Source organism: Diabrotica virgifera, chromosome 6, assembly GCF_917563875.1.
Source record: "Diabrotica virgifera virgifera chromosome 6, PGI_DIABVI_V3a".
In the NCBI taxonomy this organism is placed as follows: Eukaryota; Metazoa; Arthropoda; class Insecta; order Coleoptera; family Chrysomelidae; genus Diabrotica; species Diabrotica virgifera.
Window position 1 is genome coordinate 27,630,937 of NC_065448.1, and position 27,030 is coordinate 27,657,966.

At 34.6% G+C, this 27,030-nt stretch overlaps 1 protein-coding gene across 1 annotated transcript in view; it reads right to left on the reverse strand.

The window, feature by feature from the left end:
- Nucleotides 1–25,975, reverse strand: part of LOC126887391 (zinc finger protein 271-like) — a 41,390-nt gene extending 15,415 nt beyond the window's left edge. Inside the window, exon 1 of the mRNA XM_050654891.1 lies at nt 25,489–25,975. Within this exon, the coding sequence (XP_050510848.1) occupies nt 25,489–25,723 (235 nt within the window). The 5' untranslated portion in view covers nt 25,724–25,975. The remainder of the gene's footprint in view (nt 1–25,488) is intronic.
- Nucleotides 25,976–27,030: the final 1,055 nt, after the last annotated feature.

Sequence of the window (27,030 nt, forward strand, 5' to 3'; positions counted from 1 at the left end):
AACAGAAGAAGAAGTGACACACCGAAAAGAAGAAGAATTGACAGATGGCTTGACACAAAGAAGAAGAAGAAATTAAATACGAGTTTATTATTCATAAAATTCACATCTAATACTAAGTATTAAATAGAATTTCATTAGTCACACAAAACGAATGTGTCAGCGGAAGCAAGGCACATTCCCAATCTCATATTACACCTGTAACATGATATTGCAATAGGATCCTGGACGCCCATATAAAAAGCATGGAAAACGGAAAGTTTACCTTGGACAGAGGAGTCCTGTGATGGACATTTAAGTCAACCTTGGACAAAAATTCAATACAAATTAAATGGGTCAATTCTCTATTAGACATGATACAGTCTAGCTTGGACTGAACTATTCTAAATAAAATTCCAAGAGTTATCGCATTCAAAAAGTGTTTTTTGTATTACGAAATAAAATACCAAGATGTTACATATTATTTATTAACAAATTATAATAATTCTAATAATTTTAAAATTGTTTCTCTTTGCAGTTCTGCCTTTTTATTTAAACCTAAATTCATTAGTTCACTAATAATTTTTCGTTTTTGATGCATTTTTTCTTTGTATGATTTTCGTATCGCCATCCCACTTTCAGTTTTGTAAAATGTTCTTCTCTTTTCATTTGCTTCATTTTTCCTTCTAATACCTTCCTCACCTCTTTCACACTTGCAGGTTGATTTGGCATGTAGTTCATGCTCTGATGTATATTTTTCTAAATTGCTAACGCCTCTGCTCGCTAGGGTAGAAATTTCTTTGCGTATACCTGCACAGAACTTTCCTCTCGAATGTAACCATTCTGATTTAAATATTCTTCTCTCGTAATGGGAGTGAGGTTTACCTAAAAGTCCATCTCCATCTCGACGAAGCGGTTTTTGACCATCAGCACAGGCAATGTATCTCAAAACACCAACACAATGATCCAAACAAATAATTTTTCTAAATGTAGTTTTTGGATGTAGTCTTTTCCCTGCACGTTGTAGTTTCTTCTTGTAAGCCAACATTGTAGATCCATTCGTAAAATGAATTAATGAATGGAGATGTTCGTGTGCAGTACTTCCGTCGTCTGCTACTAAATGACAACGGCAAATGGAATACCATTTTACATTAGGAGCACATGCTAGAAGAGAAAAATCACTCTCATTTAAGAGTAAATGATACCATTCTCTTGGTGACTCTTCGTAATCCTTTGCCATATCCGCCGGAGAAAGAGCATTAATGTCGTTGACACTCAAAAGAGCCAGATAGTCACTTTTTGACAAAATAGACATATTTTAACTGGATACTTAAGAACAAAGAACTGAACTCTGAAAGCTGTCTCACTAGACTAAAAGAGTCCTTACAAAGTCGTTAAATTTATCTGCCAGTACAGCTTCCCCCACCCTAATTGATTACTTTACGCATGCGCCATTCACGCGGTCAAAGGTCAAAGTCTCGTTGTCTAGACCTGCAATAATTAACCAAGTTAATCCAACAATTTCGACCTGCTGTTCTGACACAGTACTTAAATCACAACTCCACGTTCGATGTAGAAATTATGAATTAAATTATTTAGATATAAATTGCAGTTACAGAACGTGGGGTTGTGATTTAAGTACTGTGTCAGAACAGCAGGTCGAAATTGTTGGATTAACTTGGTTAATTATTGCAGGTCTAGACAACGAGACTTTGACCTTTGACCGCGTGAATGGCGCATGCGTAAAGTAATCAATTAGGGTGGGGGAAGCTGTACTGGCAGATAAATTTAACGACTTTGTAAGGACTCTTTTAGTCTAGTGAGACAGCTTTCAGAGTTCAGTTCTTTGTTCTTAAGTATCCAGTTAAAATATGTCTATTTTGTCAAAAAGTGACTATCTGGCTCTTTTGAGTGTCAACGACATTAATGCTCTTTCTCCGGCGGATATGGCAAAGGATTACGAAGAGTCACCAAGAGAATGGTATCATTTACTCTTAAATGAGAGTGATTTTTCTCTTCTAGCATGTGCTCCTAATGTAAAATGGTATTCCATTTGCCGTTGTCATTTAGTAGCAGACGACGGAAGTACTGCACACGAACATCTCCATTCATTAATTCATTTTACGAATGGATCTACAATGTTGGCTTACAAGAAGAAACTACAACGTGCAGGGAAAAGACTACATCCAAAAACTACATTTAGAAAAATTATTTGTTTGGATCATTGTGTTGGTGTTTTGAGATACATTGCCTGTGCTGATGGTCAAAAACCGCTTCGTCGAGATGGAGATGGACTTTTAGGTAAACCTCACTCCCATTACGAGAGAAGAATATTTAAATCAGAATGGTTACATTCGAGAGGAAAGTTCTGTGCAGGTATAGGATCCTGGACGCCCATATAAAAAGCATGGAAAACGGAAAGTTTACCTTGGACAGAGGAGTCCTGTGATGGACATTTAAGTCAACCTTGGACAAAAATTCAATACAAATTAAATGGGTCAATTCTCTATTAGACATGATACAGTCTAGCTTGGACTGAACTATTCTAAATAAAATTCCAAGAGTTATCGCATTCAAAAAGTGTTTTTTGTATTACGAAATAAAATACCAAGATGTTACATATTATTTATTAACAAATTATAATAATTCTAATAATTTTAAAATTGTTTCTCTTTGCAGTTCTGCCTTTTTATTTAAACCTAAATTCATTAGTTCACTAATAATTTTTCGTTTTTGATGCATTTTTTCTTTGTATGATTTTCGTATCGCCATCCCACTTTCAGTTTTGTAAAATGTTCTTCTCTTTTCATTTGCTTCATTTTTCCTTCTAATACCTTCCTCACCTCTTTCACACTTGCAGGTTGATTTGGCATGTAGTTCATGCTCTGATGTATATTTTTCTAAATTGCTAACGCCTCTGCTCGCTAGGGTAGAAATTTCTTTGCGTATACCTGCACAGAACTTTCCTCTCGAATGTAACCATTCTGATTTAAATATTCTTCTCTCGTAATGGGAGTGAGGTTTACCTAAAAGTCCATCTCCATCTCGACGAAGCGGTTTTTGACCATCAGCACAGGCAATGTATCTCAAAACACCAACACAATGATCCAAACAAATAATTTTTCTAAATGTAGTTTTTGGATGTAGTCTTTTCCCTGCACGTTGTAGTTTCTTCTTGTAAGCCAACATTGTAGATCCATTCGTAAAATGAATTAATGAATGGAGATGTTCGTGTGCAGTACTTCCGTCGTCTGCTACTAAATGACAACGGCAAATGGAATACCATTTTACATTAGGAGCACATGCTAGAAGAGAAAAATCACTCTCATTTAAGAGTAAATGATACCATTCTCTTGGTGACTCTTCGTAATCCTTTGCCATATCCGCCGGAGAAAGAGCATTAATGTCGTTGACACTCAAAAGAGCCAGATAGTCACTTTTTGACAAAATAGACATATTTTAACTGGATACTTAAGAACAAAGAACTGAACTCTGAAAGCTGTCTCACTAGACTAAAAGAGTCCTTACAAAGTCGTTAAATTTATCTGCCAGTACAGCTTCCCCCACCCTAATTGATTACTTTACGCATGCGCCATTCACGCGGTCAAAGGTCAAAGTCTCGTTGTCTAGACCTGCAATAATTAACCAAGTTAATCCAACAATTTCGACCTGCTGTTCTGACACAGTACTTAAATCACAACCCCACGTTCTGTAACTGCAATTTATATCTAAATAATTTAATTCATAATTTCTACATCGAACGTGGAGTTGTGATTTAAGTACTGTGTCAGAACAGCAGGTCGAAATTGTTGGATTAACTTGGTTAATTATTGCAGGTCTAGACAACGAGACTTTGACCTTTGACCGCGTAAATGGCGCATGCGTAAAGTAATCAATTAGGGTGGGGGAAGCTGTACTGGCAGATAAATTTAACGACTTTGTAAGGACTCTTTTAGTCTAGTGAGACAGCTTTCAGAGTTCAGTTCTTTGTTCTTAAGTATCCAGTTAAAATATGTCTATTTTGTCAAAAAGTGACTATCTGGCTCTTTTGAGTGTCAACGACATTAATGCTCTTTCTCCGGCGGATATGGCAAAGGATTACGAAGAGTCACCAAGAGAATGGTATCATTTACTCTTAAATGAGAGTGATTTTTCTCTTCTAGCATGTGCTCCTAATGTAAAATGGTATTCCATTTGCCGTTGTCATTTAGTAGCAGACGACGGAAGTACTGCACACGAACATCTCCATTCATTAATTCATTTTACGAATGGATCTACAATGTTGGCTTACAAGAAGAAACTACAACGTGCAGGGAAAAGACTACATCCAAAAACTACATTTAGAAAAATTATTTGTTTGGATCATTGTGTTGGTGTTTTGAGATACATTGCCTGTGCTGATGGTCAAAAACCGCTTCGTCGAGATGGAGATGGACTTTTAGGTAAACCTCACTCCCATTACGAGAGAAGAATATTTAAATCAGAATGGTTACATTCGAGAGGAAAGTTCTGTGCAGGTATACGCAAAGAAATTTCTACCCTAGCGAGCAGAGGCGTTAGCAATTTAGAAAAATATACATCAGAGCATGAACTACATGCCAAATCAACCTGCAAGTGTGAAAGAGGTGAGGAAGGTATTAGAAGGAAAAATGAAGCAAATGAAAAGAGAAGAACATTTTACAAAACTGAAAGTGGGATGGCGATACGAAAATCATACAAAGAAAAAATGCATCAAAAACGAAAAATTATTAGTGAACTAATGAATTTAGGTTTAAATAAAAAGGCAGAACTGCAAAGAGAAACAATTTTAAAATTATTAGAATTATTATAATTTGTTAATAAATAATATGTAACATCTTGGTATTTTATTTCGTAATACAAAAAACACTTTTTGAATGCGATAACTCTTGGAATTTTATTTAGAATAGTTCAGTCCAAGCTAGACTGTATCATGTCTAATAGAGAATTGACCCATTTAATTTGTATTGAATTTTTGTCCAAGGTTGACTTAAATGTCCATCACAGGACTCCTCTGTCCAAGGTAAACTTTCCGTTTTCCATGCTTTTTATATGGGCGTCCAGGATCCTATACCTGCACAGAACTTTCCTCTCGAATGTAACCATTCTGATTTAAATATTCTTCTCTCGTAATGGGAGTGAGGTTTACCTAAAAGTCCATCTCCATCTCGACGAAGCGGTTTTTGACCATCAGCACAGGCAATGTATCTCAAAACACCAACACAATGATCCAAACAAATAATTTTTCTAAATGTAGTTTTTGGATGTAGTCTTTTCCCTGCACGTTGTAGTTTCTTCTTGTAAGCCAACATTGTAGATCCATTCGTAAAATGAATTAATGAATGGAGATGTTCGTGTGCAGTACTTCCGTCGTCTGCTACTAAATGACAACGGCAAATGGAATACCATTTTACATTAGGAGCACATGCTAGAAGAGAAAAATCACTCTCATTTAAGAGTAAATGATACCATTCTCTTGGTGACTCTTCGTAATCCTTTGCCATATCCGCCGGAGAAAGAGCATTAATGTCGTTGACACTCAAAAGAGCCAGATAGTCACTTTTTGACAAAATAGACATATTTTAACTGGATACTTAAGAACAAAGAACTGAACTCTGAAAGCTGTCTCACTAGACTAAAAGAGTCCTTACAAAGTCGTTAAATTTATCTGCCAGTACAGCTTCCCCCACCCTAATTGATTACTTTACGCATGCGCCATTCACGCGGTCAAAGGTCAAAGTCTCGTTGTCTAGACCTGCAATAATTAACCAAGTTAATCCAACAATTTCGACCTGCTGTTCTGACACAGTACTTAAATCACAACCCCACGTTCTGTAACTGCAATTTATATCTAAATAATTTAATTCATAATTTCTACATCGAACGTGGAGTTGTGATTTAAGTACTGTGTCAGAACAGCAGGTCGAAATTGTTGGATTAACTTGGTTAATTATTGCAGGTCTAGACAACGAGACTTTGACCTTTGACCGCGTGAATGGCGCATGCGTAAAGTAATCAATTAGGGTGGGGGAAGCTGTACTGGCAGATAAATTTAACGACTTTGTAAGGACTCTTTTAGTCTAGTGAGACAGCTTTCAGAGTTCAGTTCTTTGTTCTTAAGTATCCAGTTAAAATATGTCTATTTTGTCAAAAAGTGACTATCTGGCTCTTTTGAGTGTCAACGACATTAATGCTCTTTCTCCGGCGGATATGGCAAAGGATTACGAAGAGTCACCAAGAGAATGGTATCATTTACTCTTAAATGAGAGTGATTTTTCTCTTCTAGCATGTGCTCCTAATGTAAAATGGTATTCCATTTGCCGTTGTCATTTAGTAGCAGACGACGGAAGTACTGCACACGAACATCTCCATTCATTAATTCATTTTACGAATGGATCTACAATGTTGGCTTACAAGAAGAAACTACAACGTGCAGGGAAAAGACTACATCCAAAAACTACATTTAGAAAAATTATTTGTTTGGATCATTGTGTTGGTGTTTTGAGATACATTGCCTGTGCTGATGGTCAAAAACCGCTTCGTCGAGATGGAGATGGACTTTTAGGTAAACCTCACTCCCATTACGAGAGAAGAATATTTAAATCAGAATGGTTACATTCGAGAGGAAAGTTCTGTGCAGGTATACGCAAAGAAATTTCTACCCTAGCGAGCAGAGGCGTTAGCAATTTAGAAAAATATACATCAGAGCATGAACTACATGCCAAATCAACCTGCAAGTGTGAAAGAGGTGAGGAAGGTATTAGAAGGAAAAATGAAGCAAATGAAAAGAGAAGAACATTTTACAAAACTGAAAGTGGGATGGCGATACGAAAATCATACAAAGAAAAAATGCATCAAAAACGAAAAATTATTAGTGAACTAATGAATTTAGGTTTAAATAAAAAGGCAGAACTGCAAAGAGAAACAATTTTAAAATTATTAGAATTATTATAATTTGTTAATAAATAATATGTAACATCTTGGTATTTTATTTCGTAATACAAAAAACACTTTTTGAATGCGATAACTCTTGGAATTTTATTTAGAATAGTTCAGTCCAAGCTAGACTGTATCATGTCTAATAGAGAATTGACCCATTTAATTTGTATTGAATTTTTGTCCAAGGTTGACTTAAATGTCCATCACAGGACTCCTCTGTCCAAGGTAAACTTTCCGTTTTCCATGCTTTTTATATGGGCGTCCAGGATCCTATTATAAAGATACTCTGTCTTTGACATATTCATATTGAGGTCTCATTTTTCATATTCTTTATGTATTCTTCTAAACATATAGTCTGTCTTCTTCATCATTCGCTACGACTACCTGATCATCTGCGAAAAACAAGGTTGCTAGATATTTACCACCGCCTCTGTCTATTCCCATTCCGGATAATTGTTTCCTCCACTGCTCTAGCTATGATTGAATATATTTTGAATAAAGTCGGAGGCAGACAACATCCTTGTTTAAACTACTTTGTTATTGGAAATGATTCACATATACAGTTTCCTTCTTTAACGACATTTCTTGTGCATTTATTTACCTATTTTAATTGTAATGTATGAAAAATATTAGTATTTGTATATACGGGGTGGCTCACGAATTTATTCGTGAAATAGAAGTTATAAAATAAGGAAATTTTAAAAGTCCAGATTAGAAATTTTCGTTGGAATTACTCTAGTGTGTGAAAATATTAGTACTTGTATATACCGTGTTGATCAAAAAAATTACTTATAGACGAAAGAATGGAAGACTTCTGTATAGGATCCTGGACGCCCATATAAAAAGCATGGAAAACGGAAAGTTTACCTTGGACAGAGGAGTCCTGTGATGGACATTTAAGTCAACCTTGGACAAAAATTCAATACAAATTAAATGGGTCAATTCTCTATTAGACATGATACAGTCTAGCTTGGACTGAACTATTCTAAATAAAATTCCAAGAGTTATCGCATTCAAAAAGTGTTTTTTGTATTACGAAATAAAATACCAAGATGTTACATATTATTTATTAACAAATTATAATAATTCTAATAATTTTAAAATTGTTTCTCTTTGCAGTTCTGCCTTTTTATTTAAACCTAAATTCATTAGTTCACTAATAATTTTTCGTTTTTGATGCATTTTTTCTTTGTATGATTTTCGTATCGCCATCCCACGTTCAGTTTTGTAAAATGTTCTTCTCTTTTCATTTGCTTCATTTTTCCTTCTAATACCTTCCTCACCTCTTTCACACTTGCAGGTTGATTTGACATGTAGTTCATGCTCTGATGTATATTTTTCTAAATTGCTAACGCCTCTGCTCGCTAGGGTAGAAATTTCTTTGCGTATACCTGCACAGAACTTTCCTCTCGAATGTAACCATTCCGATTTAAATATTCTTCTCTCGTAATGGGAGTGAGGTTTACCTAAAAGTCCATCTCCATCTCGACGAAGGGGTTTTTGACCATCAGCACAGGCAATGTATCTCAAAACACCAACACAATGATCCAAACAAATAATTTTTCTAAATGTAGTTTTTGGATGTAGTCTTTTCCCTGCACGTTGTAGTTTCTTCTTGTAAGCCAACATTGTAGATCCATTCGTAAAATGAATTAATGAATGGAGATGTTCGTGTGCAGTACTTCCGTCGTCTGCTACTAAATGACAACGGCAAATGGAATACCATTTTACATTAGGAGCACATGCTAGAAGAGAAAAATCACTCTCATTTAAGAGTAAATGATACCATTCTCTTGGTGACTCTTCGTAATCCTTTGCTCAATTAGGGTAGTCCACTCGAATTTGAGTGTGGTGATTTCTGCAAACTAAGACAATTGGTAATGGAAAATGTAAAGTTCCTGACTATCGAGATATCTAAATAATTGAATTCATAATTTCTACATCGAACGTGGGGTTGTGATTTAGGTACTGTGTCAGAACAGCAGGTCGAAATTGTTGGATTAACTTGGTTAATTATTGCAGGTCTAGACAGCGAGACTTTGACCTTTGACCGCGTGAATGGCGCATGCGTAAATTAATCAATTAGGGTGGGGGAAGCTGTACTGGCAGATAAATTTAACGACTTTGTAAGGACTCTTTTAGTCTAGTGAGACAGCTTTCAGAGTTCAGTTCTTTGTTCTTAAGTATCCAGTTAAAATATGTCTATTTTGTCAAAAAGTGACTATCTGGCTCTTTTGAGTGTCAACGACATTAATGCTCTTTCTCCGGCGGATATGGCAAAGGATTACGAAGAGTCACCAAGAGAATGGTATCATTTACTCTTAAATGAGAGTGATTTTTCTCTTCTAGCATGTGCTCCTAATGTAAAATGGTATTCCATTTGCCGTTGTCATTTAGTAGCAGACGACGGAAGTACTGCACACGAACATCTCCATTCATTAATTCATTTTACGAATGGATCTACAATGTTGGCTTACAAGAAGAAACTACAACGTGCAGGGAAAAGACTACATCCAAAAACTACATTTAGAAAAATTATTTGTTTGGATCATTGTGTTGGTGTTTTGAGATACATTGCCTGTGCTGATGGTCAAAAACCCCTTCGTCGAGATGGAGATGGACTTTTAGGTAAACCTCACTCCCATTACGAGAGAAGAATATTTAAATCGGAATGGTTACATTCGAGAGGAAAGTTCTGTGCAGGTATACGCAAAGAAATTTCTACCCTAGCGAGCAGAGGCGTTAGCAATTTAGAAAAATATACATCAGAGCATGAACTACATGTCAAATCAACCTGCAAGTGTGAAAGAGGTGAGGAAGGTATTAGAAGGAAAAATGAAGCAAATGAAAAGAGAAGAACATTTTACAAAACTGAACGTGGGATGGCGATACGAAAATCATACAAAGAAAAAATGCATCAAAAACGAAAAATTATTAGTGAACTAATGAATTTAGGTTTAAATAAAAAGGCAGAACTGCAAAGAGAAACAATTTTAAAATTATTAGAATTATTATAATTTGTTAATAAATAATATGTAACATCTTGGTATTTTATTTCGTAATACAAAAAACACTTTTTGAATGCGATAACTCTTGGAATTTTATTTAGAATAGTTCAGTCCAAGCTAGACTGTATCATGTCTAATAGAGAATTGACCCATTTAATTTGTATTGAATTTTTGTCCAAGGTTGACTTAAATGTCCATCACAGGACTCCTCTGTCCAAGGTAAACTTTCCGTTTTCCATGCTTTTTATATGGGCGTCCAGGATCCTATCAATTCTTCTTCTTTTCGGTTTGTTAATTCTACTTTGGGTCGAGCCATCGTCACTTCTTCTTTTCGTTTGTCACGTCACCTTCTTCTTCTTCTTCTTTTCCGCAGCCGTCAATTCTTCTTCTTTCCGGTTTGTCAATTCTTCTTCATTTTGTTAAGACATTGTCACTTCTTCTTTTAGTTGTCATGTTGCTGTCAATTCTTCTTCTTCTTTTCGTTTGTCATGTCAACTCTTTTTCTTTTCCGCAGCCGTCAATTCTTCTTCTTCTTTCCGGTTTGTCAATTCTTCTTCATTTTGTTAAGCCATTGTCACTTCTTCTGTTAGTTGTCATGTTGCTGTCAATTCTTCTTCTTTTCGTTTGTCATGTCAACTTCTTCTTTTCAGTTTGTCATGTTGCTGTCAATTCTTCCTCTTCTTTTAGTTTGTCATGATGCTGTCAATTCTTCTTCTTATTTATTTCGTTTGTCACGTCATACGTCAAATGTCACGTTCTGTTAGGCACTATAGGATCCTGGACGCCCATATAAAAAGCATGGAAAACGGAAAGTTTACCTTGGACAGAGGAGTCCTGTGATGGACATTTAAGTCAACCTTGGACAAAAATTCAATACAAATTAAATGGGTCAATTCTCTATTAGACATGATACAGTCTAGCTTGGACTGAACTATTCTAAATAAAATTCCAAGAGTTATCGCATTCAAAAAGTGTTTTTTGTATTACGAAATAAAATACCAAGATGTTACATATTATTTATTAACAAATTATAATAATTCTAATAATTTTAAAATTGTTTCTCTTTGCAGTTCTGCCTTTTTATTTAAACCTAAATTCATTAGTTCACTAATAATTTTTCGTTTTTGATGCATTTTTTCTTTGTATGATTTTCGTATCGCCATCCCACGTTCAGTTTTGTAAAATGTTCTTCTCTTTTCATTTGCTTCATTTTTCCTTCTAATACCTTCCTCACCTCTTTCACACTTGCAGGTTGATTTGACATGTAGTTCATGCTCTGATGTATATTTTTCTAAATTGCTAACGCCTCTGCTCGCTAGGGTAGAAATTTCTTTGCGTATACCTGCACAGAACTTTCCTCTCGAATGTAACCATTCCGATTTAAATATTCTTCTCTCGTAATGGGAGTGAGGTTTACCTAAAAGTCCATCTCCATCTCGACGAAGGGGTTTTTGACCATCAGCACAGGCAATGTATCTCAAAACACCAACACAATGATCCAAACAAATAATTTTTCTAAATGTAGTTTTTGGATGTAGTCTTTTCCCTGCACGTTGTAGTTTCTTCTTGTAAGCCAACATTGTAGATCCATTCGTAAAATGAATTAATGAATGGAGATGTTCGTGTGCAGTACTTCCGTCGTCTGCTACTAAATGACAACGGCAAATGGAATACCATTTTACATTAGGAGCACATGCTAGAAGAGAAAAATCACTCTCATTTAAGAGTAAATGATACCATTCTCTTGGTGACTCTTCGTAATCCTTTGCTCAATTAGGGTAGTCCACTCGAATTTGAGTGTGGTGATTTCTGCAAACTAAGACAATTGGTAATGGAAAATGTAAAGTTCCTGACTATCGAGATATCTAAATAATTGAATTCATAATTTCTACATCGAACGTGGGGTTGTGATTTAGGTACTGTGTCAGAACAGCAGGTCGAAATTGTTGGATTAACTTGGTTAATTATTGCAGGTCTAGACAGCGAGACTTTGACCTTTGACCGCGTGAATGGCGCATGCGTAAATTAATCAATTAGGGTGGGGGAAGCTGTACTGGCAGATAAATTTAACGACTTTGTAAGGACTCTTTTAGTCTAGTGAGACAGCTTTCAGAGTTCAGTTCTTTGTTCTTAAGTATCCAGTTAAAATATGTCTATTTTGTCAAAAAGTGACTATCTGGCTCTTTTGAGTGTCAACGACATTAATGCTCTTTCTCCGGCGGATATGGCAAAGGATTACGAAGAGTCACCAAGAGAATGGTATCATTTACTCTTAAATGAGAGTGATTTTTCTCTTCTAGCATGTGCTCCTAATGTAAAATGGTATTCCATTTGCCGTTGTCATTTAGTAGCAGACGACGGAAGTACTGCACACGAACATCTCCATTCATTAATTCATTTTACGAATGGATCTACAATGTTGGCTTACAAGAAGAAACTACAACGTGCAGGGAAAAGACTACATCCAAAAACTACATTTAGAAAAATTATTTGTTTGGATCATTGTGTTGGTGTTTTGAGATACATTGCCTGTGCTGATGGTCAAAAACCCCTTCGTCGAGATGGAGATGGACTTTTAGGTAAACCTCACTCCCATTACGAGAGAAGAATATTTAAATCGGAATGGTTACATTCGAGAGGAAAGTTCTGTGCAGGTATACGCAAAGAAATTTCTACCCTAGCGAGCAGAGGCGTTAGCAATTTAGAAAAATATACATCAGAGCATGAACTACATGTCAAATCAACCTGCAAGTGTGAAAGAGGTGAGGAAGGTATTAGAAGGAAAAATGAAGCAAATGAAAAGAGAAGAACATTTTACAAAACTGAACGTGGGATGGCGATACGAAAATCATACAAAGAAAAAATGCATCAAAAACGAAAAATTATTAGTGAACTAATGAATTTAGGTTTAAATAAAAAGGCAGAACTGCAAAGAGAAACAATTTTAAAATTATTAGAATTATTATAATTTGTTAATAAATAATATGTAACATCTTGGTATTTTATTTCGTAATACAAAAAACACTTTTTGAATGCGATAACTCTTGGAATTTTATTTAGAATAGTTCAGTCCAAGCTAGACTGTATCATGTCTAATAGAGAATTGACCCATTTAATTTGTATTGAATTTTTGTCCAAGGTTGACTTAAATGTCCATCACAGGACTCCTCTGTCCAAGGTAAACTTTCCGTTTTCCATGCTTTTTATATGGGCGTCCAGGATCCTATCAATTCTTCTTCTTTTCGGTTTGTTAATTCTACTTTGGGTCGAGCCATCGTCACTTCTTCTTTTCGTTTGTCACGTCACCTTCTTCTTCTTCTTCTTTTCCGCAGCCGTCAATTCTTCTTCTTTCCGGTTTGTCAATTCTTCTTCATTTTGTTAAGACATTGTCACTTCTTCTTTTAGTTGTCATGTTGCTGTCAATTCTTCTTCTTCTTTTCGTTTGTCATGTCAACTCTTTTTCTTTTCCGCAGCCGTCAATTCTTCTTCTTCTTTCCGGTTTGTCAATTCTTCTTCATTTTGTTAAGCCATTGTCACTTCTTCTGTTAGTTGTCATGTTGCTGTCAATTCTTCTTCTTTTCGTTTGTCATGTCAACTTCTTCTTTTCAGTTTGTCATGTTGCTGTCAATTCTTCCTCTTCTTTTAGTTTGTCATGATGCTGTCAATTCTTCTTCTTATTTATTTCGTTTGTCACGTCATACGTCAAATGTCACGTTCTGTTAGGCACTATACGGAAAAGAAGAAGAATTGACAGTTAATATTGAACGTTGACAGAAGAAGAATTGACAGTTGGCTTCTGTGTCGCCGCCGCTTTCATTTGACACTCCATACGTCATAATCGGACCAATAGCAACAAAGATATGCTGTAATGCCCTTTTGGCACTGCCGCCATCTTTTTTATGTGTTCGTTACCCCCTCCCCGTTCCGACGAGCCCTCTTACGTCAAAATCAGACCAATAGAAAAGAAGATATGCTGTAATGCCGTTTTGGCACTGCCGCCATCTTTTTTATGTGTTCGTTACCCCCTCCCCGTTCCGACGAGCCCTCTTACGTCAAAATCGGACCAATAGAAAAGAAGATATGACGTAATGCCCTTTTGGCATATTCCGATGCGCACGCCACATACTGAGTTCAACCCCCTTTTTCATCCCCTTTCCAACGATACGTCACACGTCATCCTACGTTAAGCCGTTTGGCATTTATTAATATTTAAGGGTTGCGATTTAGGGGTTGCGCCAGAAACCGCTTTGCCTATCTACTACAAATTTCACACTTGTGAGGTTTTTCTCCAGTATGCACTCTCAAATGTACTTTCAAAGCACCTGCTGTAAGAAATTGCTTAAAACAGATTTCACACTTGTGAGGTTTTTCTCCAGTGTGCCCTTTCAAATGTGTTTTTAAAGTTCCTGCTTGACTAAATTGTTTAGAACAAATTTCACACTTGTGGGGTTTTTCTCCAGTGTGCACCCTCAAATGTGTTTTCAAACCACCTGCTAGACTAAACTGCTTAAAACAAATTTCACACTTGTGAGGTTTTTCTCCAGTGTGCACTTTCAAATGTCCTTTCAAATTAACTGCTTGACTAAACTGTTTAAAACAAATTTCACATTTGTGAGGCTTATCTCCCGTGTGCACTCTCAAATGTCTTTTCAAATTATCTGCTTGACTAAACTGCTTAAAACAAATTTCACACTTGTGAGGTTTTTCTCCAGTGTGCACTCTCAAATGTATTTTCAAATAACCTGCTTCACTAAATTGTTTAAAACAAATTTCACACTTGTAAGATTTTTTTCCAGTCAAAACTTTTACATTTTTATTTAATGTTTTTCCTTCCGCATGTGGATTCATGTAATTTTCTTCCTGAGATGAATGTTCAGTTACTGTCTCTATAATTTCCATCTTGCTCCCTTGGAGACAACCTAAAAATCAAACTGACTATAATATAAACATTTGAGTGCAAGGGAAAACAAATGTAAAAACAAAGAAAGGTAATACGGTATGCGGCAAAATAAACGGTACCTACTGAAATTCGTATGCCTCAAATTTGTATGTGTCAGGCACCGATATGTACTGAGTGGTTTGCGAACGTCGGTATAACGTATTTGAATGTCGTGATAATGTTAGGTGCTTCAGAATGGCTCTCAGTTTTGCAGAAAAATTTTTATGGTGGAGTACTATTTTCGGTCATACGGAAAAGTCACGAAAATGGCCAAAACTTAAAATCAACAATGTTTTCAGCAGGACGGGACAACCTGTCACACTGCCACGAAGTCTCTTCGAATACTGCGCGATGATTTTGTAAGTTGCTTCTCACCAGAATTAACGCCACCAGATGCGTACATATGGGGAACATACTGAAGGAGTCAGACAGATCCACCGTCTGCCATTTCGGACTAGAATTAAAGATTTTTTCGTGGAAAAAGTGGGCAGTGGAGGATCTAGAAATTTGCCTTGGAAGGGGGGGACTTCCAATGAAAACCAACCAAAAGACAAAAAAGATAAACTCAGATTACGTAAAAGACATAAATAATAACTTATAGGCATTTACCCGCCATTGGTCACTATATGAGATTTTTCTCTCACGGTTTCAGAATATTTTTTTTCTCTGATTCTGGCCTTGGTTTAGAACTAGAACCTTTAGCCACGTAATTGTATAACTTATCACTAACTCAGGTGTAATGTGTAGTGTGTGTGTTGAGTAAGTGTCTTGTTACTTTGCAAAGTCGACGTCATTGTCTTTGCAAAGAGACGCTAATTGTATCCGAACGTCTGCGGTCCCTCCGGTGAGTACCGATCCCACAAGGACAGAAACTGTTTTCATTTATTAATTTATAATAAATGAAAAAATTCCTGACCCTGGTGGGATTTGAACTCACTACCATTCGGAACTTTCGATCCAAAGGTTAGGCGCTCTTACCACTGAGCCACAGAGGGGGTTGTTTCAGAATATTGCACACAACTTTTTTCCTGGTAAATTAAGCATGCTGTAGTTCCTTCTAGTCTCCTAATTATCCTTCCTCTACAATCGAATAGCCTCGTCTGTTAAGATGGTGGTTCAGTTGACTTAGTACGGCCCGATTGTTAAGTCAGTGCGCTTGGGTGTTAGTACAAATTTGAGATTTATATTGAAATATTACAATAGGGAACTTGCACATTTTTTTTTATTAGATAATAATGTTCAGTTTTGTTTAAAAATGAGATTTCCAAAATTTCACGTTTCAAAAACTCGTAATAATTTAGAAATACAAAGTTAAAGTCTTCTGCCGTATAAAATAGTTCAAACGGCCCGTGACGTCACATAGTTTTGCATTAGTTTTGATTATGGTTATATTTCGCTGTGTCTAGGTACACGCTAACGTGGACGCAAATAAAAAAGTTAGGTATTCTTTTTCTCATGATCATCTTTCAGTGCGTCACAGTTTTTCGATTTCTTTCTAACGCATTAAATTGTATGTGACAGAAAAAAAGGCACGTCGGTGATTACATTTCGTCGGTGACATTTATAAAATTTATTCTAGTTATTCTAGAGATGGCGCCATAATAAAAAAATAATTTTTTTTAATTAGATAATAGTATGACAAATATAATCTGTATAATTAGATAATAGTATGACAAATATAATCTGTATAATTTATAAGACTATACAAATCAAAGAAAACACCATTTTATAAATTCAAGAAACACATTTGATTTGTTTTTATTCCAAATTGAAAATAAAATGTGACAACTGTCAGATTTAACTAAAATGTCATGTTAGAATAAATGTCATAAATGTGTATTATCACGGACTTACCTTTTCCTATCATTTGTTACGCACTGAAAAATGCTCATGAAAAGGACAATAGACGCGAATTAAACTTCATCAAGCCAGTGACGTCATTATTTAGCTTGCGCAGTGACTATATATTTTGGTACATGCTATGTTGATATGTTTAGTGTTTGTTTGATAGAAAAATATTTGTTAAGGGAAGGGAAGCAGAATTATTTAGATGTTTCAAACTTAATTGTAATAAATCAATGTATATATAAAAGTATATATTTAGGTTAGCAAAATAATTTATTTTGTGTTTAGTTGACATGACATGTAGGTACAAAATATTGTTAAAATAATTTTTATACGTAAGTTAATTATTATAATCAACTATTCTAAATGCAAAATAAGCCACAATTTAACTAAAAAAAATAGTTTATTAACGTTTCGAAGTCCACATCGGATGTCATTGTCAAAATACAAAAATTAGTCAGATTAAATAAATTATTAGAAAAATTTTTTTACTAAGCAACAACATTTTTGTTTAATTTAATAATATTTTGTATTTTGACAACGACATCCGGTTTAGACGTCGAAACGTTAATAAAATCAATTTTTTAGTTAAATTGTGGCTTAGTTCCCATTTAGAATAGTTGATTACAAAAATGCCACACGGATGATAGCTTCAGAACAAGTTAATTATTATTGTGAAAGCTTTAGGTCTTCCTTTTATTTTAATCTTGGACGGTAATACTATTTCATTTATAACTAAAAAAATATATATTAATTTATAGTCTCTAATCTTTTTCGTACTGTTTTAAAATGTTCTTAAACTCATTAAAAGAACTAAATAATTGTCCACACTCCATAGTTAATTTAAAAACAAACATTAACAAATAAAAAATCACTGACACTCTAACTTTTTTATTTGCGTACACGTTAGCGTATACATAGACACAACCTTATATTTAGGTATATTCTTCTTCTCCTTCTTTAGTTTATTGGCCTCCACCTACTTGGGTATTTGGCCAGCTCATCGTCGTGGAATAAGTCAAAAATATTTATATTCTAATGACATTTATCGTATGTCATTGTAATAATATATACCAGTTTGTTAAAATTGGAATTTTATACTGTTTTTGAAGGAAAGGAACGAAGGTTTACTATTGAAAATAAAACCATTTTGTAAAAGTACAAATTTTCTATGAATAGTTCAAACGATCAAAAACACTTGTAACGTCACATAAATGTATTTTCTACTGACGTTGTGTGTGTGTGTGTGTGTGTGTGTGTGTGTGTGTGTGTGTGTGTGTGTGTGTGTGTGTGTGTATGTGTGTGTGTGTGTGTGTGTGTGTGTGTGTGTGTGTGTGTGTGTGTGTGTGTGTGTGTGTGTGTGTGTATGTGTGTGTGTGTGTGTGTGTGTGTGTGTGTGTGTGTGTGTGTGTGTGTGTGTGTGTGTGTGTGTGTGTGTGTGTGTGTGTGTGTGTGTGTGTGTGTGTGTGTGTGTGTGTGTGTGTGTGTGTGTGTGTGTGTGTGTGTGTGTGTGTGTGTGTGTGTGTGTGTGTGTGTGTGTGTGTGTGTGTGTGTGTGTGTGTGTGTGTGTGTGTGTGTGTGTGTGTGTGTGTGTGTGTGTGTGTGTGTGTGTGTGTGTGTGTGTGTGTGTGTGTGTGTGTGTGTGTGTGTGTGTGTGTGTGTGTGTGTGTGTGTGTGTGTGTGTGTGTGTGTGTGTGTGTGTGTGTGTGTGTGTGTGTGTGTGTGTGTGTGTGTGTGTGTGTGTGTGTGTGTGTGTGTGTGTGTGTGTGTGTGTGTGTGTGTGTGTGTGTGTGTGTGTGTGTGTGTGTGTGTGTGTGTGTGTGTGTGTGTGTGTGTGTGTGTGTGTGTGTGTGTGTGTGTGTGTGTGTGTGTGTGTGTGTGTGTGTGTGTGTGTGTGTGTGTGTGTGTGTGTGTGTGTGTGTGTGTGTGTGTGTGTGTGTGTGTGTGTGTGTGTGTGTGTGTGTGTGTGTGTGTGTGTGTGTGTGTGTGTGTGTGTGTGTGTGTTTGAGCATTATTGGCTTCGGAGTCAATGTCCATTCGCCATCTTACCTTTTTGGGATTAATTGTATTATTTATGCGGAAGCTCTAAAGGAGTGCTTCCTGCTTTCTACTGATTTGTTCAGGTATGTATCCAATCACAATCCTGCTCCAATTTTACAAAGAACTATTTTATATACCTATATCTAATTTTCAACGATTTTTGTTTTTATTTGGAATTATTTCTTTGCATTGTGATTTTTTTTATCATTTTTTTATGTATGTTTTTTATTTATGTACTTATTTTTTTTTAGATATTTTTTTTATTTTTTTTTTTTTTAATTTTTCATTGTCTTTTTTTTCAATATAATTTGGGATATTAGACTAGGACACGATTTGACGCTCAGGCGTCGATCAGAGCATTTAGACGAGACAGGTGGACCTTCCTACTGACGTTTATAACGTCTAATTTAAAATTCTGTTTACTTTATTGGAAAAATGTAAATGTAAAACCGAGTGACGTCACGACGCGTTTTGGGCCACCTGTTTTAATTTGAATTTTTAATCGTCTTTAGGGGCCAAACGAAAGACAAACAAAACTTTTTTATCTTTTATACATGTTTTAAATTGTCACATTGTGTAAACCTAATAATAACTTTATTATCTAAGTTTAAAATATGTTTTGAAAATTTTTACAGTAAAACCTCCGTTAATCGAAATAAATGGGGGGGGGGAGACGGTTTCGGATAACAAGAATTTCGGTTAAAAATAACATTGTTTTTTGTATTCTTCTTGTATTAAATTACATAGCATTGGAGAGATCTAGCTGCAAAACATCGTTTTTTTTTAAATTTACTTTTTATTGACGAAATTATTGAAACTGTCAGCCATTTCGGTTAAACGATGTTTCGGTTAAAAAGGCTTCGGTTAACGGAGGTTTCACTGTATTTCATAAAAAACGGCAAAATTTGGATGTGTGAGACAAAATCTCACGCGCGACCACTCGCGTAATAGTCAACCTAGCGACCAATGCCGGGTTAAGTTCCCTTAATTTTCCTAACTAGCGTGTTTATTGGGTTGAATTTGTCTTTCTGTGGTTTCGGTTTCATGTCAGCTAATATATTTTTATGTTTGAACAATTTTTTTTCTTTAATATCTTGTTAGGATGGGAAATTTCCTCATTTTCCCTCCCAGTAGATCCGTCACTGAATAATGTTTGCAATCATATATGTCGATTCTCTAATCTGAGACACAACTGTCTACACTACAATCACAATAAAAATGCACCATATAGAAATAAACAAACCAAGATGCGTTGAATGATCGAGGAGCACTTCCAAATCATGATTTTTAACCCCTCATCCACCAGAATTTAAATGCATCGTTTTCCTTCTACAATACCTTTTATTATACAGGGTGTTTGTTAAAGAATGGGCCATAGCTTAACCTCAGATTGCTGAGGTTAAAATAGGTCGATTTAAGCTAACTTACCTTAGTACAAAAGTTGGTAATAACCGAAATACAGGGTGTCAAAGTTAAACTTTTATTTTATTTATTTTTTAATATTTCCTGACAGGCATGGGACAACACTAAATTTGGTAAGTGGTGCTAGTATAGCCCGGTTATAGATAAATGCGGAATTTAAAGAGATAGACCAATTGGTGTACAAGTGGTAATTCCATTTGTACACCAATTGGTCTATCTCTTTAAATTTCTCATTTATCTATAACCGGGCTTTACACCCTGCTAAATTATGTTAAACAAACGATTATAACTTAACTACAGGATAACTTTACGTTAAAGATAACTTTGGTCAACCATCACAGGGCTGAATATTTGTAGATTTGTATACATTTAAATTGAAAATTTGAATCACAATATTGTTTATGTAGTTCAGTGCTAAAAAATTCAGTTACTAAAAGTAAAAATAATATTTTATTTATTACAAAAAAAATAGTTGTATCAGTAGTTTCTAATCTTCAATTTTATAAAATGCAAAAATTTAAGGGATTTAAGTGCAGCCAAAAGTTTTTTTTGGGTTATGATCTAAAATGGTTATCTGAAATCTTCTCTTTCCAACGATATACAGTGAGGACGTTTGAGTTGGAATGCATTCATTTACTCGAGAATGGGCGAATTTAGAGAGAAATCCTGAGACAGGTCGATTTTTATTTTTAAATTACTTTTTGGCATATATATCATACTAGTGACGTCATCCATCTGGGCGTGATGACGTAATCGATGATTTTTTTAAATGAGAGTAGGAAAAATGTTTTTCAATAAATTAATTTACACAAAAAGAAGAATTTAAGCAATTTATTTAATTCGAAATACATTTTACTGCTGTCAGAAAAACAGGTAATAATGTTTATTTCACAAATATACATTGCTTTTCGCTTAAATTCAATGTTCAATTTGCAAAGAGACAGGTGGGTGTCAGTTTTAACATTGAATTTAAGCGAAAAACAATGTTTATTTGTCAAAACTTTCTGTTTTTTGACAGCACTCAAATGCATTTTGAAATAAATGAATTACATACATTCTTCTTTTTGTCTCAATTAATTTATTACAAAAAAAATTTTTGGACGCCCTGTATAAATAATTATGTTAACGTTTATATTGCTGAATAGAGAATTAGATAACCTTTCAAACGAGCTATTACACGACCCCTACTCTTATTTAAAAAAATCATCGATTACGTCATCACGCCCAGATGGATGACGTCACTAGTATGACATATATGCCAAAAAGTCATAATTTAAAAATAAAAATCGACCTATCTCAGGATTTCTCTCCAAATTGGCCCCTTCTTGAGATAATGAATTTATTCCAACTCAAACGTCCTCACTGTATAACATTATTGTAAAAAATATCCATGGTTACAAAATTATTTATTTTTTGAATGTCTGCACTCAATTTACTGTGTACCGGTAGCTTTACAGCCTATTAGAGTATTTTATGTTTTTGTGATTTCCTGAATGTTAGGTTTTTAACTTTTGATGTCAGATATCTCTGGATCTTAGATGATAGAAGGTCCAAATTTTTACAGTACTTAGTTGTAGATAAATAATATCAAGTCCCGCGGAAAGTTTTATTGAAAAATGTACAAAAACAAGTATGTAAAATAAAAAATAAAATCTAAACTGTTTTGGGTTTTTTTGTAAGAGTATTTTAAAATAAATGTTTCTTTCGGAATTGCGGGATCGGAAGATAAAGTCCGATTTAAATAATTCTTTTTTTGTTTTTCTTGTAATTACCAATCGCAACTTTTCCGCAATATAGCGATACGGCATTATCAACTTGACTTTTTTCGCACCTCCCTACTATATATCCACCCCACAAGGTAAGGCAGGCATGTAGGCAATCAAAAGGCAAGACATTTAAGGTTACAAGCCTAATCTAGTCATTCTATAACTTAATTTTACAGTCATTTAGGAAAAACAAAATAAAATCAAAAATACGTTTATCACTCAGTGTCAAAAGATACATAACATTATAGAGACCGTAAACGTTTAAACTTCTTAAATTTTTTGTAAGAATGTCCGACTGATGTGTGTACTTCTTACAATTAAAAAATATATGAACTAAGTCCGCCGTTTCATTGCAAATATCACAAAGATTGTTATCAATTATTTTTATTTTGTATAAATGTGCCGGATAGCCAAACTTCATCCAAGATATGGTTGTTATGGAACTTCTCGGATAATCGTAATTTTTAAACCAGTAATTTTTTCGAATATCGGGTTCTAGCAATGTATATCATGTGCCTTTTGTCAAAATGAAATATTTGTATTGTTTAGACCATTTTTTATATAAATTATCCTTAGCAATATTTATTCTCTCATCTAATTTTAATAAGGGTGTAACATCTTCTCCCAACTGTATGCTTTCTTTAGCCGCTTTATCAACTTGTTCATTGAATGTGATACCTGAGTGTGCTTTCACCCACACAAAAATAAATTTTCTAGTTTTTTTGCATTTGAGAGAGCAAAGTTTTTATTTTGGATGACTAAGGATGACTATATGCGTAGTTGATTTGTAAATGTGATGTAAACAGTGGCGTAGCTGACAGGCCCGCAAGGCGGGGGGCCCCGACGTTAGGAGGTGCCCCTTAAAGCCTTCAAGCTTAACACATTACCCGCCACATTAAAATTTGTTTGTGCCTTCAGGCTCCACGTTCAGAAGCTCAATGTTAATGTGAATAATATTTAACTCACTGAGCGCCTGGGCCAAACAAGGCGTGAGTTAAATACAACTCACGTGGCGTTCAATGTGTTAATACTTCTACTTTCTTTAAATTGGAGACCAAAACATATTTTGCTAATAAGCATCAAAATAGGGAATTTGGAAGGAAATAATGAAGCGGGTAATTGACGTAACTCGTACTCTTTTCGGGTGCAATTTAGCGTTTCGTACTTTCGTGGACTTGTTGGTAGTTTAGATGAAAGTGAATCCCAAAAGTAATTTTTTGTCGGTGGTTCTTTTACTAGATAAAAATGATCCTGTTTTAGCCAAATTAATCGATAAAAACAATAACTAAAAAAAAAACAATTTAATTGAGCCCCCAAATACAAAAAGTTATAAATTTTCTGGCTCGAGAAACTGAAAACAAATTGATTAATTTAATTAAAAAATTGTTTTCAATAATTCTTGATACCACTTAAGATATTTCGAATCACGATCAGCTCAATTTTATTTTCCGGTATGTAGCTTGCGATGAAAATAATTTATCTTCTAAAGCAGAAGTTGTTGAAAGTTCTTTGGGATTTTTTCGCATGTTAGACCAAAGTGCAGAAGGTCTTGTAAATAAAATCATTTTAAAATTTATACAATCAAAGCACCTTTCCGTACAAAACTGCAGAGGAAAGGGGTATGATGGAGCAAGGGTTATGAGTGGTGTATATTCAGGCGTACAAAGGCGTATAACTGACATTGAAAAAACAGCTTCCTATGTTCATTGTATTGTACATCCCATAAGCTGAACCTAGTGTTGAATGATGCCGTTGTTGGTGTACAGGAGTTGTTTTTTTTTGGAAAGATTATGTTTTTTTAGTGCAAGTACTAAAAGATAGGATGTACTATGTACTATTATTTGCCAACACTTAAAAGGTTATGTGAAACTAGGTGGTCATACAGACATGATGCTGTTATGGCTTTGTGTCGAGCTTTCCGACAAGTAATGAAATCTTTAACGAATATTTCATTGCTATCTAAAAAACGATGAAAAATTATAAGTTAATTCATTATTAGAGCATATGAATAATTTTGAGTTTGTCGTTATCATTACTATTCCATCTAAAATACTGTTGTAAAATTTTATAGGAAAATTTTAGAAAATAAATTTATATCAGAGACCACAAGATCATAGATTTTCATCGCCCTGTATATGACCAAAAGTTGTAAATATTTTAAGTTAGCTAGTAACCAGTGTTTTCGCGGAAGGTGAAATCGTTAAGTGATTTGTTAATGGTTCTTTGAACGGATATACAATTATGCGGTAAAAATTAGAAAGTACATTTATTTCGCGTTGGAATCAACAATAGGACATTTGTAAATTATTCGTAGAAGGAGAGACAATAAACAAATTTTATTTAGTTTAGAATATAAGGTTTTTTTAGCATATTGAAACAATGAAAAGTAATTTGGTATCTCCTAGAATTTAACAAAATGGAAAAGTTGTATACAAAGTAAATGGGTTGTTTGGTAGACAGGATGTTTGTGATTGGCGGAGAATAATGGATAGAAGGGATGAGAGTGTTGAGTCTGATTTTTAGGAGAGAAAAAAGGGGCACTGTGTAATTAATATCGAGAGAGGACAGTCCAGTTTTTAAAAAGTGAGAAGTCGGTGTGTAAATTGGTGAAATTGGCCTTTGCGAGCGGATTGTGGTGAAATCACTTAGACATACTTTTAGCCACACCCTCTATGTTCATCAAAAACATTCGATCCAATAATGAAAAAAATTACCAAAACAGACTTCATCAGTTCATACGACCTTCTTCTCAGGGATAACGCCAATTCATAAAAAAAACACTCGGACTCTTATCTCTGCAAAGGAATGTATAACTCAACAAACTCAGAGCCACTTATCTGTATAAGATAAATATTGTCCAGTTTCACAGTCGCCAAAACACATTAGAGAAGAATTTATGACTCTAATTCTTTTGGCAGTTTTAAAATAACGTAAACACATGGAGAAATAAAAATTGATCTATTCACAAGAAACACATGATCGACCAATTCCGTGAGAACCGAAAGAACCAAACATATCCATGCAATACACGGTACAATTTCTGAAACTGATTCAGCATACTAGGTGAAGTGATAATATTAGGGATCCGAAAACGTTAGTGATTTTCGTACCCGTTACATCTGTAATTTCAGAAAAAAGTCAATTTTTCTTTCAATTAGAAGAATGTAATTGCATATTAGAACATTATTTGTAAGTCGTAAGTCCAAACAAATTTTCGTAATAACAATTTTCAATCTTGTGAAATATATAAAGGTACTTTACTCTTGAGATAAATTTATATTTTTTGACATTCCTTGTATCCTATTGATAAAACTTGATATCAGATGATTGCATCTTAGATTTTAGACCACGCAGAACTTTTTATGAAGAATGACTTTTTTTCATAAGAAGTTTTCCATATGGTTCCAACTTACAGGGACATACTGTATATACTTGTACATTAGTAGTTATTCATTTGTTTTTAATTTTTAATCATATCCACATATACACTAAGCATCAAAATTAATGCACCACCTTAAAAATAGGACATGCTAACCTTTTTCAGTTTCTTGGTTTTCTTCAAATGGATTAAGTTCATTTCCATGTTGTTCTATTTCAGTTTTTATGGGACATTTTTTTAAGTCAAAAGAATCATATATGCCATGTGTACTTTGGCTATTGGATTCCTCTTTGATTTCACATTTAAAGGCACCTAGAAGAGCATTATCCACGTGATTATACTCTATTTCTATTTTACACGTTTCCTCATTAAATTCTTGTTTCACTTCCATTTTATTAAAACTTGATTTTAGGTATTCCAACGATAATTTTACACCAGGGCAGTATTCACATCCACACACTGTGTCCACATTGTCCACACCCAGACTCAGTATAAATTACAATATAAATAAACGAATTGAAATTGATTGAAATTTTGTTCATAATATATAAAAATAAAATTTTTATGAAAATAAAAATGCTTTTTTTTGACATTTGAGAAGTTAGCTACGGACACGGACATATACCTTTTATACACGGACCATGAAGACATTTCAGTGTTGCCATGTCTTCTTAGAATAAATCGGGAACGGGCATGTACAGGGGTCCTATTTTCGAATTCACTCGAGCATATTTCGCATACGAAATTAGAAGAATTTCGCTTGAAATCCGGTGTCTTGTATTTTCGAATACTTCGTGTACGAATTTTTTCGTATACGGCGACTCGAATGGGTATGAACCATTCGAATCGTGATGCTCGTATACGAATTGTTGTTTCATTTCAAGGTCATTTCAGCTGTCATGATAGTTTTAGCTGATAGTGTTAATTGTGTTGTTGTCTACAATATTTTTACCTTGAAACTTATTTTCAATGGCTGGTTTAAATAATTCTTTAATAGAAAGAAAGGACATGCTGTACGATTATGCCTTGAAAATATAACCTAACCTAACTTTATGTACGCATTTTAGCATTGGATCTAAGCTCCAAACTTGACATATGACACCGTTGCCATATCCTCAATTTTTTCATACTATCACATTACATAAAGGTGCATTTAAAAAATCGCTTTGAAGTAAAGTTTTGAAAAGTAAATACTAAAGTATCAGTGTAAATACTGGATATAAAAATCATATTAAACAAAATGGCACACTTTCTGCGGACTTTGTAAATTGATATTATACCTATGCAATCTTAATATTCGATTACACTTAAAATAACTTCTAAACAACTTTTCTCCCAAAAATGGCCCTTTTTTGTAATTTGCTCAGACTATAAGTCGTTATATTTATACATTAAACGTTCTTATACAATCTTATTCTTATACATTATACCCCAGTTAAGACAGTCTTGTACATTGTACAAGAAATAGACCAAACAAATATGGCAACATTGTGACTCTTCAGCTGACAAATAAGTTCAATGTTATTCGAATTTGCAGTGTTGCCGGTGCAAATTCTGCTCGTATACGTATAACATTTCGAAGGACGTTCAAAAATACACATTCACGTTCGTATACGAAATTTTTCATTCGAGTTAACACGTATGCGAAAATATTCGATTTAATTCGAAAATACGACCCCAGGCCCGGATCTAGGACCC